Genomic DNA, 16,925 nt, shown 5'->3' with positions numbered 1-16,925 from the left:
TCACTCCCTAACCACTCCCCTGCCAGCCTGATTGATGCCTAACTGCTCCCCTGGCAGCCCAATTTGCCCTAACTGCCCTCCCCTGCAGGCATGGTCACCCCTAACTGCCCTCCCTTGCAGGCCTGGTCCCCCCAACTGCTCTCCCCTGCAGGTCTGGGTCCCCCCCAACTGCCCTTCCGTGCAGGCCCAGTCACCCCCAACTTCCCTCCTCACCCCTAACTGCCCTCCCCTGCAGGCTTGATCGCCCCCAATTGCCCTCCCTTGCAGCCCTGGTCCCTCCCAACTGCCCTCCCCTGCTGGCCATCTTGTGGTAGCCATCTTGTCTCCACATGGGGGCAGCCATCTTGTGTTGGAGTGACGGTCAATTTGCATATTACTCTTTTATTAGACAGGATTGCTCTGCTTTGGTTGAGGTAGGTAGTAGGAGTTTAGGATACAGACAGTGCCATTAAGTTGGGCCAGAAAGTTAGGGTCCTCTTATTTGCTGTTGTTATACTATTGAATCTGCATGACTAGACCAGGCCCACCACTACACTGACTGCCATTTCCCCAGTTCATCACATATTATATCTGGTCTGCAACTTTCCTTCTATCAGATCCCTGTGTTAACATTTGAATTTGTAAACTCCGCAAGGACAAAGCTTGGGCTAGCATTCCACACTACGAGTATTCCCCAGTAAAATTTTATTTTTTTAGAAGAAATCCATTTGAGGTTTCAGTGTTTGCCTCATGTATTTTTTTAAGATCTGAGAAACGAATATATACATATTTGTTTACATATATGATCTGAGCCAAATTCCCCATTCTCATCATAACTAAGAAATGACATTGATAATGTGCCATTTCAGAGTCCTTCCTGCTACCTCTGATTAAGAAAAGCTATACTGTCCAGATGCAGTTACAGGCACTAGATTTATCCACCCACTTGTAACAACCAAAACCAAACGAAACCAAAAAACAAGAGACAAAATACATGAAACAATGGTTTTCATGATAAAATATAAGTTTATATTTTCAAATAAACACAAAATAGACCAATTAATTCTGAATAAGTAGTAACAACTTTATTTTAACGCAAAGTGCTGAAATGCCAAAAATATTTTCAGCAACAAGATACCAAAAGTATGTATCTCATCAACATGAGCTGATTAAAAATGAGGCTGAAAAGTTCGATATAAGTCTTTATACATTTGAAACTTGAAAATCAATTTCCCCCAGAACTAATATTTAAATAACTTTAGCAGAATTTTATCTTCAAAAGTGGGACTCACTTAAGTTTTATCTTCATTCTAAAAACCTGAATGCACAATTAAGTGGGCTACAGTATACAATGATAAACTCTTAACAGAAAAAATTTAAATATAAGAATTCCTTTTCAAACATTAAGTCCACATACTGCAAGCAGAAAACACGGTGTGATGATTTAATTCCTAGTGAAAAGGAAGTCTTGCATATGGTAGGCACTCTATATTTATTCAAATGGACCTAAAATTTACATCATTTCATGAACACTTAAATAAAGTAGAGCTCATAATCTGTATAAAAGAGGTTTGCAAAATACTCTTGTGTGAAAGTGCTGTCTTTATAATCTGAAAACACTAAAACCCACCCGCCCACCTTATTTTGCAAGAATATATTGAATATTTTTATTTTATTCAACAAAGAGCATGGAAGTCCAACTTGGAATAATTCAATACTTGAAGTATACTTGGCTATGAAAAAAGCTTGTGAATTTAACAAAACAACTTACTGAAGTCCCCAGTGTTATATTTTAGTAACACTGGGTAGCATCTATGATTCACAATTTTATAAAGAATTCTGCTTAGGTTTTAAAATTTATGCACAAAACTTAAATGGGTAAGTAAATTAGTAATTATACTTCTGGCAATTTAAGCTCTAACTTAGGTATAGTTTTTTAAAAGCCAATAATGTTCATGACAACATTTTAAGAGATCATTAATATTTTAAACTTAATTTTAGAATTAATGATGTCCTAAAAAGGCACTGTTTGTCATGCAATAAATTAGTCACACTTTTGAGAATTATAATTTCCTCTATCAATCAACTGTCCCAAGTAAAGCACATTTAAATGATATATTTCAACTAGCTTGAACTTTCAATGTTTAACTGAGTCCTATTTTTAGAAATTCACTCTTTTGAATATATCACACACAAGTCCAAGTGAAAACAAGTACATGTACACTCACGCACACACATGCACGCAAGCGTGCACACAGATGCCTAAATAACCACATAATACATGCAAGGTTCTCCAATTACTATTTTAAGACAATGACACACGAATATTCAAGGAGGTAACAATGGCAGCCATAATATTATGGCACCTTCATATTTGTGCTCCAAATACCAATACACATTAAAATTCAAAAACAAAAAAGGCACAAATATAGTGTTTCCCTATCTGAAGCTAAAGAACAGTTTTCCAATGTTTACTTTTGTATTTATGTAATGTTTAAAACCAGTCACTATTTTTAAAAAAAGTTCTGTTTAGATGACAAAAGAGAAACAGGAGCAGGCTGATAATCAAAAGGCAAGACTGCTCTGGACAGAATCAGTGCCTACTGAAAACAATGAATTTTAATAACAAAAAAAGGCTATTAGAGCACTTATTTCAGAATACATTAACAGTTTTCTATCACAGCCTCAAGAACCCACACAATACCAAAAATATACATAATAAATAAAAAAAATAAATCAGCTACCATATGGTTCTGTTAGTATAAAGGTAGGCATTATATTATCTGAAAAGTGGACATTTCTACAAACATGGATCTTCTTACAGCACAGTGTTTGACGTTTCTGGTACAAAATGTACTACCAAACTAAAATAATACTTATAATAAAAACCTTAAGATTTGCAATAAACATGAAAACAAGTGAGGGAAATCTGAAATGTTCATTATATGGTATTAGTGAAGTCACTATAGTTAGAAATGTAGATTCAAGCAGTGAATTAATTCACAATGTGCCTTTGTGCATTTGATATACATGGGTATACCAGCATTTTTTTTTAAATATATGACAACAAAATTCTATAGCCTGAGGAAGGAGTTTTTGTTTTTTTATAAGACCCAGGCAAAATTTAAATTAAAATCTTAGTATATATGTATGTGGGCATGTATTTTTTTAAATTGTACATTGCAAATTTAATAAATTCAATCTTATGGCGAAGTTAAGAAAGTGAATTTCTGCTTACTCTAGCAGTGATGGAGTCCATTAATATGTAAGAATCTCTCTTCTATCCCAAGGTATTCTTCCAATTTAAAACTTAAGTTAACATAACAAAGACTCAATGAAATTACAAAGAGCAAAGTGAAGATATCTGAAGAAATAAGATCTTTCAAACTCGTTAGTTATGGACAACAAATGCGGATTTGAAAGTGTTGTTCAATGTAAATATGAATCACTCTTGATATATTAGAATTGCTCAGTGAGAATCTAACAGAAATAACAAAAAAACCTATTTTAAGACCTCAGGCTTAATTATTTTCCTTTTGTACTACATTAAAAAACTAAATAAACAAATTACACAAATTTTAATCTGGAGAATAGTTATGTATGCAAATATATAGGTATGTGCATTTTTTTCCAGTGACACACTTTTCCCCTTGTGGTCCAACATCAATCTTGCCTAAGAAGCATGCTGTCCCTATTTCAGGAAACCAGATGTACAACAGACCTCCACTGTGAACAGCTATCCAACACTGAGCATGTGTATGTGTTTAAAGCTGAAATTCATTTATAATAAAGAACTGGCCCATGAAAAGCAGTTTATAAATAGTTTATCCTGTTCACATTATTCAGAATTTCAGTATCATCCACAATGTTAGTACAGTAACTGAAACAGAAAGGAAAACACTAAGGGGATGGGGAAGGTTCAGAATGTGGCCTGACAAATTTCTGAGGGTTCTCTCCTTTAGTCTGCAAATAATATCAGTTTGTTGTTTTTAGGAGAGCAGACCGTCCCGGATTCACGTATTGTTCAGATGCCTTCTCCAATGTGTGATAAAAAAAAAAAGAGAGTGAATTTAATGATGATTAACTGAAATGGAAACCAATTTAACTATAATGAAGGATATCTTTATCTATTATATCACAAACAGCCAGTTACCTCCATCTGTCTTAAAAAATTATTTCAAAAGTTAAGACACAATTAACTATACCTTATTAATTCCCTCAAAAGCAAAAAAATATATGTACCATTCAGCATACAAAAGTTACACATTAAAAGTGCATATATCTCTCTCTTAATTGGCCCACTCATTGAATTTACATTTGGTCATCCTTACTTTTAACATGTACAGAATTCTTCATATAAATGTAGGCCACTATAAATTAAAAAAAATTAATTCAGCACAAAACATGCTTTCTTCTTATTGAAATCTTATCCTCAATCAGTTCTCAATAATTGTAAACTTGGATAAACCCACAAAGAAACACAAGCAAAGGTTTGTTATGCTTCTTAGTTTTCTAGACAGTTAACATATAAACATCACAAATTCTACTAAAAATCTGGGCCAACTCATTGCATAATTGCCCCTGAAATGAAAATAAATTAGAACTGAAGCAGTGTATTGCCATAACTTACCTTGAAGGTAAGCAGGTTCTCCTGTATTTATAGAACTCAGACTGGAGACAATAACAGTTATCTCCAATACAAGTGCTTTTAAGAAACTAGTCTTAAACTTTGAGATAGCATAGCACAAACCCTAGAAAATTAATTTTGCTTTTCTGAAGCTAATGGAAGATCCTTTTGAAACTTAATATCTTCAGTTGTCAATATTACTGCATTATGGAGCTAGTGCAATCCTGCATAGCCTTGGTCAAAATGACAAGGCACAATAAAAAAATTAAAGTATCATATGAACAAGAGAAGTCACTGGAGATAATTTAAGGCCTTGAAGTGAATTAGAGTATAGTCAGTCTAATTTAAAGCTGAAGAATAAACCATAAATTATCCACCTGAAATGCAAGCCATACGCTTTTTCAGCTTCTGTTCTGTGGACAAGACAACAGAAACAACTCTTGCTTATGGTTTGTCTATTAGAATCCTTCTGGACCTGGAGGAATAAAAGTCAATTCCATTTTTCTACAGTTCATGGAAGATTTCAGGACTGTTTTAGCCTTTTGCGTGGAATGCCAAACTGTGGACACTGTGCAGATGCTAGTGCTCGGAAGGCTTCTGCTACTAAATGAGGGTGAGACTGAATCATGGACTTCCACCCTGATGTTTCCATTATGTCCGTTGCTTGGCTGAAAAATAAAATTAAGAGATGTTTGTTAAAGAATACTTTTCAAAATGCATTGTTGTATTGTCCATTTTTTTAATTTACGGATTTCAAAATGTTTTGAACACTCTGTCTCTGTATGTATTCAAACCACTTGAATTCATTAAAATATCATTCACAAAATACCTTAGTAGTATTTCTGTAACAACTGAAACTATTCGAATTTTCTGGAAATTCTATTATCCTGAAGCATGGGTCACTTGTCCCCATAGTTTCATTCCCATTGTTACCATTTCTGAAGTGGCTCTTTCCAAGAGCTCTTTTTCCTGGCTTACACTCAGGTTTTTTTCTAGAGTTGCAACTTTTGCCGTCTACTCTTTTAACATTCATTATTCATCCTATCTCATCCATTCTTCACAATTTTAGCTATCATATTCAATGGTGACAACTACTGATTTGCTAAATCCCAAGTCTCCTACAAGGTTCATTCCCAACCACTTGTTCTCTTTACTTGGATGTGTTTCAAGTTCTATAAATTCAGCATTGTTAGATAAGAACTCAACATATCTCCCCTAACCCCAAATTCTTCCTCTGTCATTTCCAGTCAGCTAATGCTTCCACCATAATCCAGTGATTCAAGTCAGAAACCTGGTTATCATCCTAGACCCTTTCCTTTCCAATCAATCATCAAAGCTCTGATGATTAATAAAAACACAAACCTGATCGGGCCCTGCCCTAGGCTAAAATCTTTTACTGGATTAATCTTTGAGTAATGTCTTAAAAAGCCCTTAATGTTAATTTATATGGCTTCCCAGGATCTTATCCCTGCCTGCTTTCTCCAGCTTCTTCTCATAACCTCTCTCTCACTCTATACTGTTGTTTCTTATCACCTAATCTTTGCATACCTGATTCCCTTTTTCTGGGATACACTTTTCCACCTCTTCCCCCTTTTTTACCAAGGTACCTCCTACTAATGCTTTAGGTCTTTATTTATACAATTACTTGAAGGCTTTCTCTGACACCTAGATTAGGTTAGGTTCTTTTGCTATATGCTCGGATGGGTACGCTATACTTTACCTATCCTATCATCACACTTTATTTCAAATACTTGTTTAATTACCATTTATCTCCTGCTAAACCACAGACTGGGAAGCAGGGAAAACATTTATCATATTCTTGATATTGAGCACAGTGCCTTGGGCCATATTTACTGAATAAATATAAATACCTATAAAATGAATGATTACTGCCTTTAGGCTTCGGTACTATAAGTTATCCTTTCTGTCTGCAATGCCCGTTATTTCCTTTTTAGTTCCTCTAATTCCTCTTCATATTTTAAGGCACATCTGAAACCTCCAGTAAGCCATCCCTAAACTTCCAGCACATACCTTCTTTTATCACACTGCTTACGATATTATAAAAAAACTAGAGGCCCAGTGCATGAACTTCGTGCGGGGGGGGGGGGGGGGGGGGGTGAGGGGGTGTCCTTCAGCCTGGCCTGAGCCCTCTCGCAGTCCAGGACCCCTAGTGGGGATATCCGCCTAACAACTTTGGCCCAATCCCCATCGGGCCTAAGCTGGCAGTCAAACATCCCTCTCGCAGTCCAGGGCTCTCACAGTCTGGGACCCCTCGCTCCTTACCGCCTGCCTGCAGAGGAGGTGGGAAAGGCTCCTACCACTGCCACTGGGCTTGCTAGCCAGAAGCCGGGCTCGCTGCTCCTTAGCACTGCTGCAGAGGCAGGAGAGGCTTCCACCACTGCCGCTGCGCTCGCCAGCTGTGAGCCTGGCTTCTGGCTGAGCAGCGGTCTCCTGTGGGAGCGCACTGACCACCAGTGGGCAGCTCCTGCATTGAGTGTCTGCCCCCTGGTGGTCAGTGAGCATCATAGCGACCATTTATTCTAGTCTTTCTGCCATAATGGTTGCTTAGACTTTTATTATATAGATAACATATTCATGTATTTGTTTCTTTCATTAAATTTCCATCTAAATATAAATGATATATTCATATATTTCTTTCATTAGATACATTTCTATCTATATATAAATGACATATTCATATATTTGTTTCTTTTATTAGACAAATTTCTCAAGAATAGGGACTTTTCCTCATAACTGTTTTTAAAGCCAGCACATTAGCATGGTGTTTGAGTCACAATAGATACAAGGTACATGTTTGTTAAACTAAACAGTAGCTAATAATAAAACTACCTTATTTGCCTGACATCAGAGTATCAATGTATTTATAATTTCAACTATAGTTGTTTAGAATCACACAGATATCTCTTAATATACCTGACATTTTCACTTATTTAACAAATATTTACTGAAGGTCTGTACATACAACAGCTTCTTCAGGGGATATTAAAATACTCTGGTATTTTTTGACATTTAAAAAGTTATACAATGTAAAATATTTTCTTAGCAGAATAAAACTAGAGTTTGTAAGTGGCTAAGTACAAAGGATCATAAAATTGTCATTTGTTGCATACACATGTTTTAAATTTAAACTGATTTTTGTCTAGATCACATACCATAATGATAACATATTATCACACTGATCAATATTCAGAAAAACCAATAAACTAAAAGTAATCACTTATTTTTACTTTCAGAAAAGAGAACTCACAAACTGATAGGAATTCAGTTAACTTCACACATAGCAAAACAAATTAAAACAATAGGAAATAGTTAAGTAAAAAAACATTCATTTTATTGTCTCTAACACTGACTTCTCTGACTTTCTTTTATCCACTTGTCTTTTTTGACATACTTATATCAACTTTTGATAACTTGCAAAAATGGAATTTAAGGGTTTACAAGGAAAAACGAATCAAAAGATGCAACTTTCAACCTATCAACTCTTTATCCTTTTTTATTTTGAATAATTATAAAGAATAAAAAATGCTCCCTAAAAATGAGAGAAGAAAACAAAGAAAGGAATAATAAGTTCTAATATTCAGAAAGTCTGGACTTAGAAAGATGTAAGAACTATGCTACCTCTTACAGTTTTACCAGGAAAAGTAAAGATCAAATTACTCCCATTTTTAGAATATTAGGCAGCTGGCTTAATAAAGCATTCAATGAAATGTACTTGGCTAACCTAAGAAGCAATGGGTTAGCATTCAAATGTGAAGATACTTAGGGCAAATATGAAGGGTACATTCCTCAGAGAATAAAATTAACATTTTCCATATTCTTACAAATGCTTTCTGAAGGGACAGGAAAAGGACCTCCAGTAGCCACTGAAATACCTGGACTCAGCTACATTCTATGTGAACATATGTGCTTAAGAAATTAGGGCATTCATCTGTTCACATTAGCAGCTGATCTTCAAGGGGACATAGCCTCAAGAATCCACTAAGTTAGTCAATTTTTTTTTTTAAATAACCAGTTTACTCCATATAACTAATATCTGGATTCCTACTTATTGTAGATGAACAAAAGGCCTATGCAAACAATTCTATGTAGGCAGATCAACTTCAAGTCAGAAATTGATGTCATCTTACTTGCTGTTCCAGTTTTTCCCATCTTTACACCCAAGCTGTCGAAGTACACTGCACCTGCATTGAAGATTTAAACACACTTAAAAAAGTCTGGTGAAAAACGTTGAAGGTGTCAAGCCGCTGAAATACAAGCATAGCTTACCTATTAATAAAGTCTATGGCTTGTGCTTTCAACTGTTCTGCACTGTGCAAATCTGCAAGGACAAGGGTATCAGCAACATTTTCCACTGAGAGGTTACTACACAAAGCTTCTTCGCACAGGACCTTCAGCCGTTCCAGTGCATACTATTCAAAAGGAAAACATAACCATTAAACATTTATTGAAAATAGTAAGTTTCAAATACATGATAGTTGGATTTAGGAAATAAAGTTAAAACACATTATACTTTGAACTAAGGGTATTTTAAAAGTCTCTAAATTATTTTTAACCTAATATGAAGAAAATATTAATGAATATATTCAAGAGAAAGACCAATTTTCTTTAGGAAATTTCAATTTCTCTAAGTGTAAAATACTAAATATTTTAAAAATAGGGTTTTATTCTTAAAAAACACACCTTATTACTCAATACTTGTTCTCTTCTCTATTATTATGAACATGAGTGTACCAACCAGTACACTCACTGCATGTGTCACAATCCAATCTTAAAGAATGAATTACAAAGCTAAAGAAATCATATTCATAACCACTAAAAATCTTTAGTGTATATGTTATAACATCTTTAGTAGCTTTACTGAGGTCTAATTAACATACAATAAACTACACTTATTAAAGTTTATATTTTGATAAGTTTGTAGACATATAATCACCATTAAATCAAGATAGTGAACATATTAATCATCCCGTTTCCTCCTACACCTTTGTAATCCTTCTCTTTCACCCCATCCCAAGCCAACACCTCATATGCTTTCTACTGCTAAAATTTCGTCCACTCAGTACAATTATTTTGAGATTCACGCGTGTTGTTGCCTGTGCATCAAAAGGTTAATGCTTTTTATTGCTGAGTAATATTCCATTGTATATAAACACACCACAATTTGTTTATCCATTCATCTGTTAATGAACATTTGGGTGCTTCCAGTTTTTAGCTATTACAAAGAAAGCTTCTATAAACCTTCATATATGTCATTATATGGGCATATGCTTTCTTTTCTCTTGGATAAAAACCTGAAAGTGGGTTCAGTGGGTCATATGGCAAGTGTAAAATGTTTTAAGAAAAAGCCAGTCTTTCAAAATGGTTGTACCACTTTATATTCCCATCAGCAGTGTATGACAGTCCTAATTCTTCCACAGCTTTGGTCTGTGTAATTTCTAGTTATTATGATATGTGTGTAAAAGAATCTTGTGATAATTTTAATCTACATTTCTCTAATGGCTAATGATGTTGAGCATTTCTGACATTGATTGACATTATTTTGGAAAAAGGCTGTTCAAATATTTTCTATTTTTAGAAATAACATTGCTTTTTTTAAAACTGAGTTTTGAGAGTTCTTTATATAATCTGAAATAAAAGTCCTTTATCAGATATCTTCTGAATAAAAGTCATTCATCAAATATATACTGTGCAAATACTTTCTCTCAATCTTTTACTAGTCTTTTTGTTTTCCTGTGACTTTTGCAGAAAGAAGTTTTAAATTGTATTGAAGTCCAATTATCAAATTTTTAATTTTATGTAGTACTAGGGGCCCAGTGCACAAATTCATGCACCTTGAAAGGAACTGTGGGCCGCGAGGCTGCAGTGGGCACAAGGGTGGGTCTCAGTGCATCCTCCCCGCCCCCGCCCGGCCCCTTCTGCCATGGCCCCAAGTCCCTGTCTGCTGGCAGCCCTGCTCCCGCTGCCACCGCTCCCATGTGCTGATGGCGCCAGCCCCACTCACACCCACTGACGCGGAGTGATTGGGGCTGGCGCCAGGCGCTGGCAGCAGGTGTGAGCAGCGGCTCCAGTGCCAGCAGCGGGTGCAAGCGGTGGCACCAGTGCCGGCTGCGGGTGCAACCAAGGCCGGTGCCAGAAATTTTAATAATATTCAGACTTCCAGTCCATAAACAAGATTTATCTATTTATTTTGGCCTGCCTGCATTTCACTTAGAAATTAATTGTAATTTTCTGTATACATATCTTGAACATTTTTTGTCTATGTATTTATTTATGCCTATGTATTTAATATAGTTGATGCTAATGTAAATAGCATTTTTAATTTAAATTTTTATTGAGATAGTTATAGATTCACGTTCAGTTGTACGACATAATAGATTCTATATACATTTGGCTCAGTTCCCCTCAATGTTAACATTCCACAAAACAAGTATAATAACACTTTACATATATATATATAAATACACACACACACACACATATACATTCACATATGCATATACATGGATGAAAGTCGCATGACAATACTTTTGGAGAAAGCTCCTAACGTGCTCTCAGGATTGAAAACTACTGGCTTTAAGATTTTTTGGCATTTTTGCACTGTTTCCCTACATTAAAAAAATCACCATCATAAAAGAGCATAAAATTATCATTATTTTCTCTTACTACACTATTAAATTAAAAAATCAACCTATAAATACAGAGAATTGAATTAGTCAATATAAAAATTTTTAATTATATATGCTATTGTGTGTGTTCTTATAAAACAGTAAAGATACACTAAAACTATTGAGTTTATAATTTAATCTCCCATAAAAAATTTACTTCCTCCCATATAAAGATATTTTTGTCTTATTGATTAAAAAAAATCTCTCTTCCCTATTTATCCCATTGTATGCTATTTTTTAATACTCTCAAGAGCCACCTACAAATAGTATAAATTAATCCAGTATTTCAAATTATTTGGGGGTTTCATTTGATGACAGTGTCTAGATATATCAGAAGCTTGAGGACATTTTTCAGCTCTTTAAGACCTAATTACTTACTTTGTCTGCAGCTGCCAACAAGTTGTCAGCCATTTTGTCAAGGTTTGGTGCTTTCCCTGTGTAAATGAATCTCATCATTTCTTTAAAAACCTCGGGGTCTACATCGTTTATTTCCACTCGATTCTGTTATTGAAAACAAAACAAGAGTTATACTTAAAGAACACAGACACGCAAACAAACCAAGCAGAAACTTTGACAGTAATTTAAAAGCCCCAAATCTGTACAACTCAAATATAGATTATTTTAAAATTTATCTTCAGTAAGCTACGCAGGCAAAGTGAAGCACGTAGATCTAAGAGGAAAGTATATGCACCAAAGACTACCATGTAGAAATATAAATCTAATTTCTTAATTTAAAAGAGTAAAACAAAAGTCTGGAGGCCAAACAAAATACATCTGCATGCAGTTTCTGACCTCTCTCTTAGAAAAAGATGTCTATTAAGTTTTTCTTTGCAGAATTCCTAATTGTAATACAATGCCTAAGATCCTGTAACCACCTTTAAGCAAAAGAATGGCCAGGTATCTTACCTAATAATAGACAAACATGTAAATTGACCGCACCTCCACTATGCCCACAGCCAATCAGAGTGAGTATGCAAATTATAAGGCCAAAGATGGCGGCTGGCCAGGTGGGAGCGAGGGCGGGGGGGGGGGGGTGAGAGGGGGGGCAAAGGGATCTACAGGAGCAGAGTGCCGAAGCAAAGACAAGACTGCAGACTCCAGAGTCTGCAGCGAAGATGAAGATGACAGACTCTGGCCAGAGTCTGCAGCGAAGACAAAGATGGCAGACTCTGGCCTGAGTCTGCAGCAAAGATGAAGAAGGCAGACTCTGGCCGGAGCGAAGGACTAGGTCCCGGGAGCTGGAGGAAAACCAGTGCTGGAAGCCAAGGGAAGGCAGGCCTATTGCACGAATCTCTTTGTGCAACGGGCCTCTAGTATGAGATAATTCCAGAGCACCCATTACACCTCAGAACTCTCCCTTTTGCAAAATGGCATGTACTATTATCTACTGGCACCTCACCTCTTTGCTTAACATATGCTCAAGCCCAAAGAGGACTAGTCCCTTTTTTATTCCTGTATCTTTGTAAATTTGGTTTCTCTCCTGGGATTAATCAAGCTAAATATCAAACAGTAAACAATAGTAAACTTTTCTGAACCTTTGCTGACAATAGCACTTGACACATCACTGATGTAGCTTACTTGGAAGTGATCAGAAAGTTGATCACAGTACCTGCCCAGACCAACAATCAAAGGAAAGAAAGCAGCTATTTTGTTGCAGCCTCTAGTTCTACAGAAAGAATAAAGCTGAGCCCACATAAACCCTGGAGTCGTCCAACTGGAGCACTAAGGATCGTTCACATGTAATGCAACCAGCATACAATCAACCTCTGATCTTTAATCTGGCATTTCAAGATGACAGGTGACAGAGAAACACCTGGGAAAACCAAATAGGTATTATTTTGAGTACAGCTAATTTATAATAATGTAATTTATGCCATTTTTTGTAAATCTAATAAATAGCAACTTATTTTAATGGTTAAAACGTAGGTATTATTTTTACTTAGAAAACAAATTCCAAAAGCAACTCATAAAATCTAGAAAGGAGAAATAGACTTCTTTTTTTAATATGTTTTTATTGCTTTTTAGAGAGAGAGGGAGATAGAGAAATAGAAACATTGATGAGAGAGAGAGAGAGAGAGAGAGACATTGATTGGCTGCCTCCTGCCCACCCCCTACTGGGGGTCTAGCCCACAACCTAGGCATGTGCCCTGACCAGGAACCTCTTGGTTCATGGACTGATGCTCCATCACTGACCCACACCGGCTGGGCAAGAAATATACTTCTTAACCAGAGAACTCCCAAATAGCTATGGCCAAGAACAGTCCTTTGATAACTACCCTTTTGGATAAGAACTACCTCCTTATTTTTCTACCAAATGGGCACCCAAATAGCTATTATTTGGAATATTCATCCACTTGAGGTTACATTGACTGTTCTGCTAGAGAATCCATTTTTCCCATCTTTCTATTTTTTTATTAAAATCATAGTATAACAATTGAGAACATGCACTGTTACTTTAAAAATATACAGTCCACTATTCTACTTTTGCACCAATTTTTTGTTAACCCTTAAACTATGGTTACCTTTTTGCTTTCTTCCATTTCATGTTCAAACATTGCATTAAAAACTGGGGATCGAGCTGTAACAAGATTAAGCATCATTATTTAATGCACACATTTATAAGAGAAATGTACTATATTACCCAAAAGTAGAAAGTACCTGCAAGTACAGATTTATGAGCTCTAAATTCGTGTCCTCTCACAAAAAAACTGCAATCTGTAAATCTTGTGTTTTCCCAGAGATTACCTAAATCTTCTGCTAGTCGACATTCAGGAACCTTCAAAGTATTTGTATTAGTATGCCCTGATATATTTACTGAATCTTGGACCACACTCACCTAATAAAAAAGGGACAGTAAGAAAAACACTTTTACAATTTAATATCAATAATTAGTTACTAAGACTATACTTAAATTTCTTATCATTAAAATTATTTGAATAAGTAAATGCATTCCTGCTAAAGATGCTAATACCTGATAATTGAATTTAAGGACACAGTTTAAAGGTTGTAAAACTACAGTCTAGGATATGCAATTTGGGAAGTATTTTAAGTGCTATTCCTACATGTTTCAACTCTGGTAAAACTGATTTAAATATATAGTTAAATTGATTTAAATTTTAAAGTATAAGAATTCTCACAAAAGCAACTGTAGTTATTAAAAGTTCATGGGATCTTTTATTTTAAAAAAAATCAACATTAAGAATACAAATATGATTTAGTTTGATTTTCAGACTTTTTATTTACCTAATTAACTAATCAATAAAAACTGATATAATTTCAATATTGCTTTTATACAAACTCAAATATAAAATATGGATTAAATTATTTCTCAATGAAGATGACTACTGTCTACTGAATATAATCTTAAAACACTATTAAGTCTTATACACCACTTTAAAAGAATTCTACTATAAGAAATTTCAAGTTACATTTAATAAATTGAAGAAAATACTACCTCAACAAGTAAAGAATATGTTTTAGAGTAAATAAATCATTTTTTACAAAAGTGCTATGTTAGTTAGCCATTGTTTTTAAACTTTTAAGTTTTGTGGTCATTTCTTTTTTTTTTTTAAATCCTCACCCGAGGATATTTTTTCCATTGATTTCCAGAGAGAGAGATGAAAGGGAGGGAAGACAAAGAGAGAAACATCAATGTAAGAGAAACACATTGATTGGCTGCCTCCCCCACATGCCCCTACTGGGGCTGGGATCCTGCAACTGAGGTATGTACCCTTGACCGGAAATTGAACCTATGACCCTTCTGTCTACGGGCCAACACTCTAACCACTGAGCAACCGGCCAGAGCTGTGATCATTTCTTATGCAGCAATAGATACCTATGTTTATTTGAAAACATTTCATGTGGCTTTTATTAACTAAGAATAGGTATAAATAAAGACACATATAAATACAGTAAACTATGTAGAAAATGTAAATTACAAATAGGTAAATTGGACCAAACTACTAACATGCTAACACATAAAGTATAATAATAATTCAGTATAAGATATCTGGAGAATATTAAATCTCAGAAGTTCTCATTCATCTAGATCAGACGTCCTCAAACCACGGCCCGCAGGCCACATGCGGGCATTTTTGTCGTTTTGTTTTTTTACTTCAAAATAAGATATGTGCAGTGTGCATAGGAATTTGTTCATAGTTTTTTTAAACTATAGTCCGGCCCTCCAATGGTCTGAGGGACAGTGAACTGGCCCCTGTTTAAAAAGTTTGAGGACCCCTGATCTAGATGTATAAACATGTATATCACTTATGTGAATGGGCACTTGTAAAGAAAAATTTTATTGAGGTATTTTTAATTAATCATTTTGTCTTTCCAACTTGCATTATTAACCTTTTGGAATCATGTGTCATAGAAAACATCTAATCAATCACCTTATTTGGTAAAAGTTTTCAAAGTGAGAGCAAGAGAAGGTAACCCAAGTGTCCTAAATCACACTGCTAGTCAGTATCAGACGGAGAGTAGACCTATATTCCCAGATTCCATTTTTTCAGCACTCTTTGTACTGCACAATATTTCTTTAGATATATGTTTTTTAAATTAGTAGTACTACTTTAGTGCAATTATGATTCAAAAAAGGATTTATCACAACAGTCTTGTGAGATGCTTTCCTAAATACAAGTGCCAAAATATTGTGTATATAAAGATTCTCCTAGTCTATTAAGTTTTTAATTATCCAAATAGTTTCTAAAATTCTAATAACCACAAAACAGAAAAATGCATAATCAATCTTTACTTGATTACCCTGTTACACCATTAACTTAATGATACATAAACCAAATATGTTGGTGCTAATACTCAGGATTTAATTAGGGATCAGTTTTTTTTATCACAGTTAGTATTTATTTGTTCATAGAAAGCATTTCTTTGAGATTTCTAGACAGCAGGAACTCCATTAGTTCAATTACTTGCATCAAGTATGCAGTGGAGTTATAAACATGTAATGATATTTAACTTAGGAATGGATTTCTTAAATTCTATACATTGCCTATTATCCTAACTCAAAACAGCACATTTAACGTAAAGATCTGGCAAAAATCTGGTAACAGAAGAAATAAAAGCATCAAAAAATAAAGCCATTATTATCAGGCTAGAACGTGATGTTACATTTGTATTTTGTATATGTAATTATAATTCAAAAGAATTTATATTATTGACATACACATCTATTGTCATAGCAACCACAAATTTTAATTAAGACATTCCATTCTTCAAAGGGTATTCAAAGGACTATTTATGGAGCAGAAGTTAATAATCTAATTAAAAAATGATACGCGTTACATTTTGATAATTATTTTCTTGATACCTATATTAAGAAGTTGGTTAAAATTTTAGTTTGTCTCTGGTACATATTCAAATATGGGTAATAAAACATTCTTATTGAATGGAACCTAGAATAAAAAATTCAGAAAAAAGGCTGAGATTCTTTCCTGAGGTTAAATTGTTGTTCTTTCAAAATAAAAAGGGCAAATGCACAATACTCAAAATTCACTACTGCTGCAAAGCAACACCTCAAACTCATTTGACAGTTCTTTTCCAAATTTGCTTTTGGCTCAACTCTGAGACTACTATTCAGACTAGGAAGAAACATGTGCAGGCTCTTCTCAACTACAAAT

The 16,925-nt window shown here is 34.8% G+C and overlaps 1 protein-coding gene across 3 annotated transcripts in view; it reads right to left on the bottom strand.

Annotated features, from left to right (window-relative positions):
• Positions 1 to 1,042: 1,042 nt before the first annotated feature.
• SPOPL (speckle type BTB/POZ protein like) overlaps positions 1,043 to 16,925 on the bottom strand; it is a 64,289-nt gene continuing 48,406 nt past the window's right edge. For all 3 annotated transcript variants that reach the window (XM_054723580.1, XM_054723579.1, XM_054723581.1), the window contains 7 exons: positions 13,951 to 14,128; positions 13,815 to 13,870; positions 11,671 to 11,793; positions 8,894 to 9,036; positions 8,755 to 8,808; positions 4,984 to 5,274; positions 1,043 to 4,011 (listed from right to left, as the gene is read on the bottom strand). In XM_054723580.1, coding sequence (XP_054579555.1) covers positions 5,130 to 5,274; positions 8,755 to 8,808; positions 8,894 to 9,036; positions 11,671 to 11,793; positions 13,815 to 13,870; positions 13,951 to 14,128 — 699 coding nt within the window. In that variant the 3' untranslated portion in view covers positions 1,043 to 4,011; positions 4,984 to 5,129. The remainder of the gene's footprint in view (positions 4,012 to 4,983; positions 5,275 to 8,754; positions 8,809 to 8,893; positions 9,037 to 11,670; positions 11,794 to 13,814; positions 13,871 to 13,950; positions 14,129 to 16,925) is intronic.

The sequence above is a fragment of the Eptesicus fuscus genome, chromosome 11 (assembly GCF_027574615.1).
Source record: "Eptesicus fuscus isolate TK198812 chromosome 11, DD_ASM_mEF_20220401, whole genome shotgun sequence".
Taxonomy (NCBI): domain Eukaryota; kingdom Metazoa; phylum Chordata; class Mammalia; order Chiroptera; family Vespertilionidae; genus Eptesicus; species Eptesicus fuscus.
This window is presented reverse-complemented; position numbering and strand designations above follow the sequence as displayed.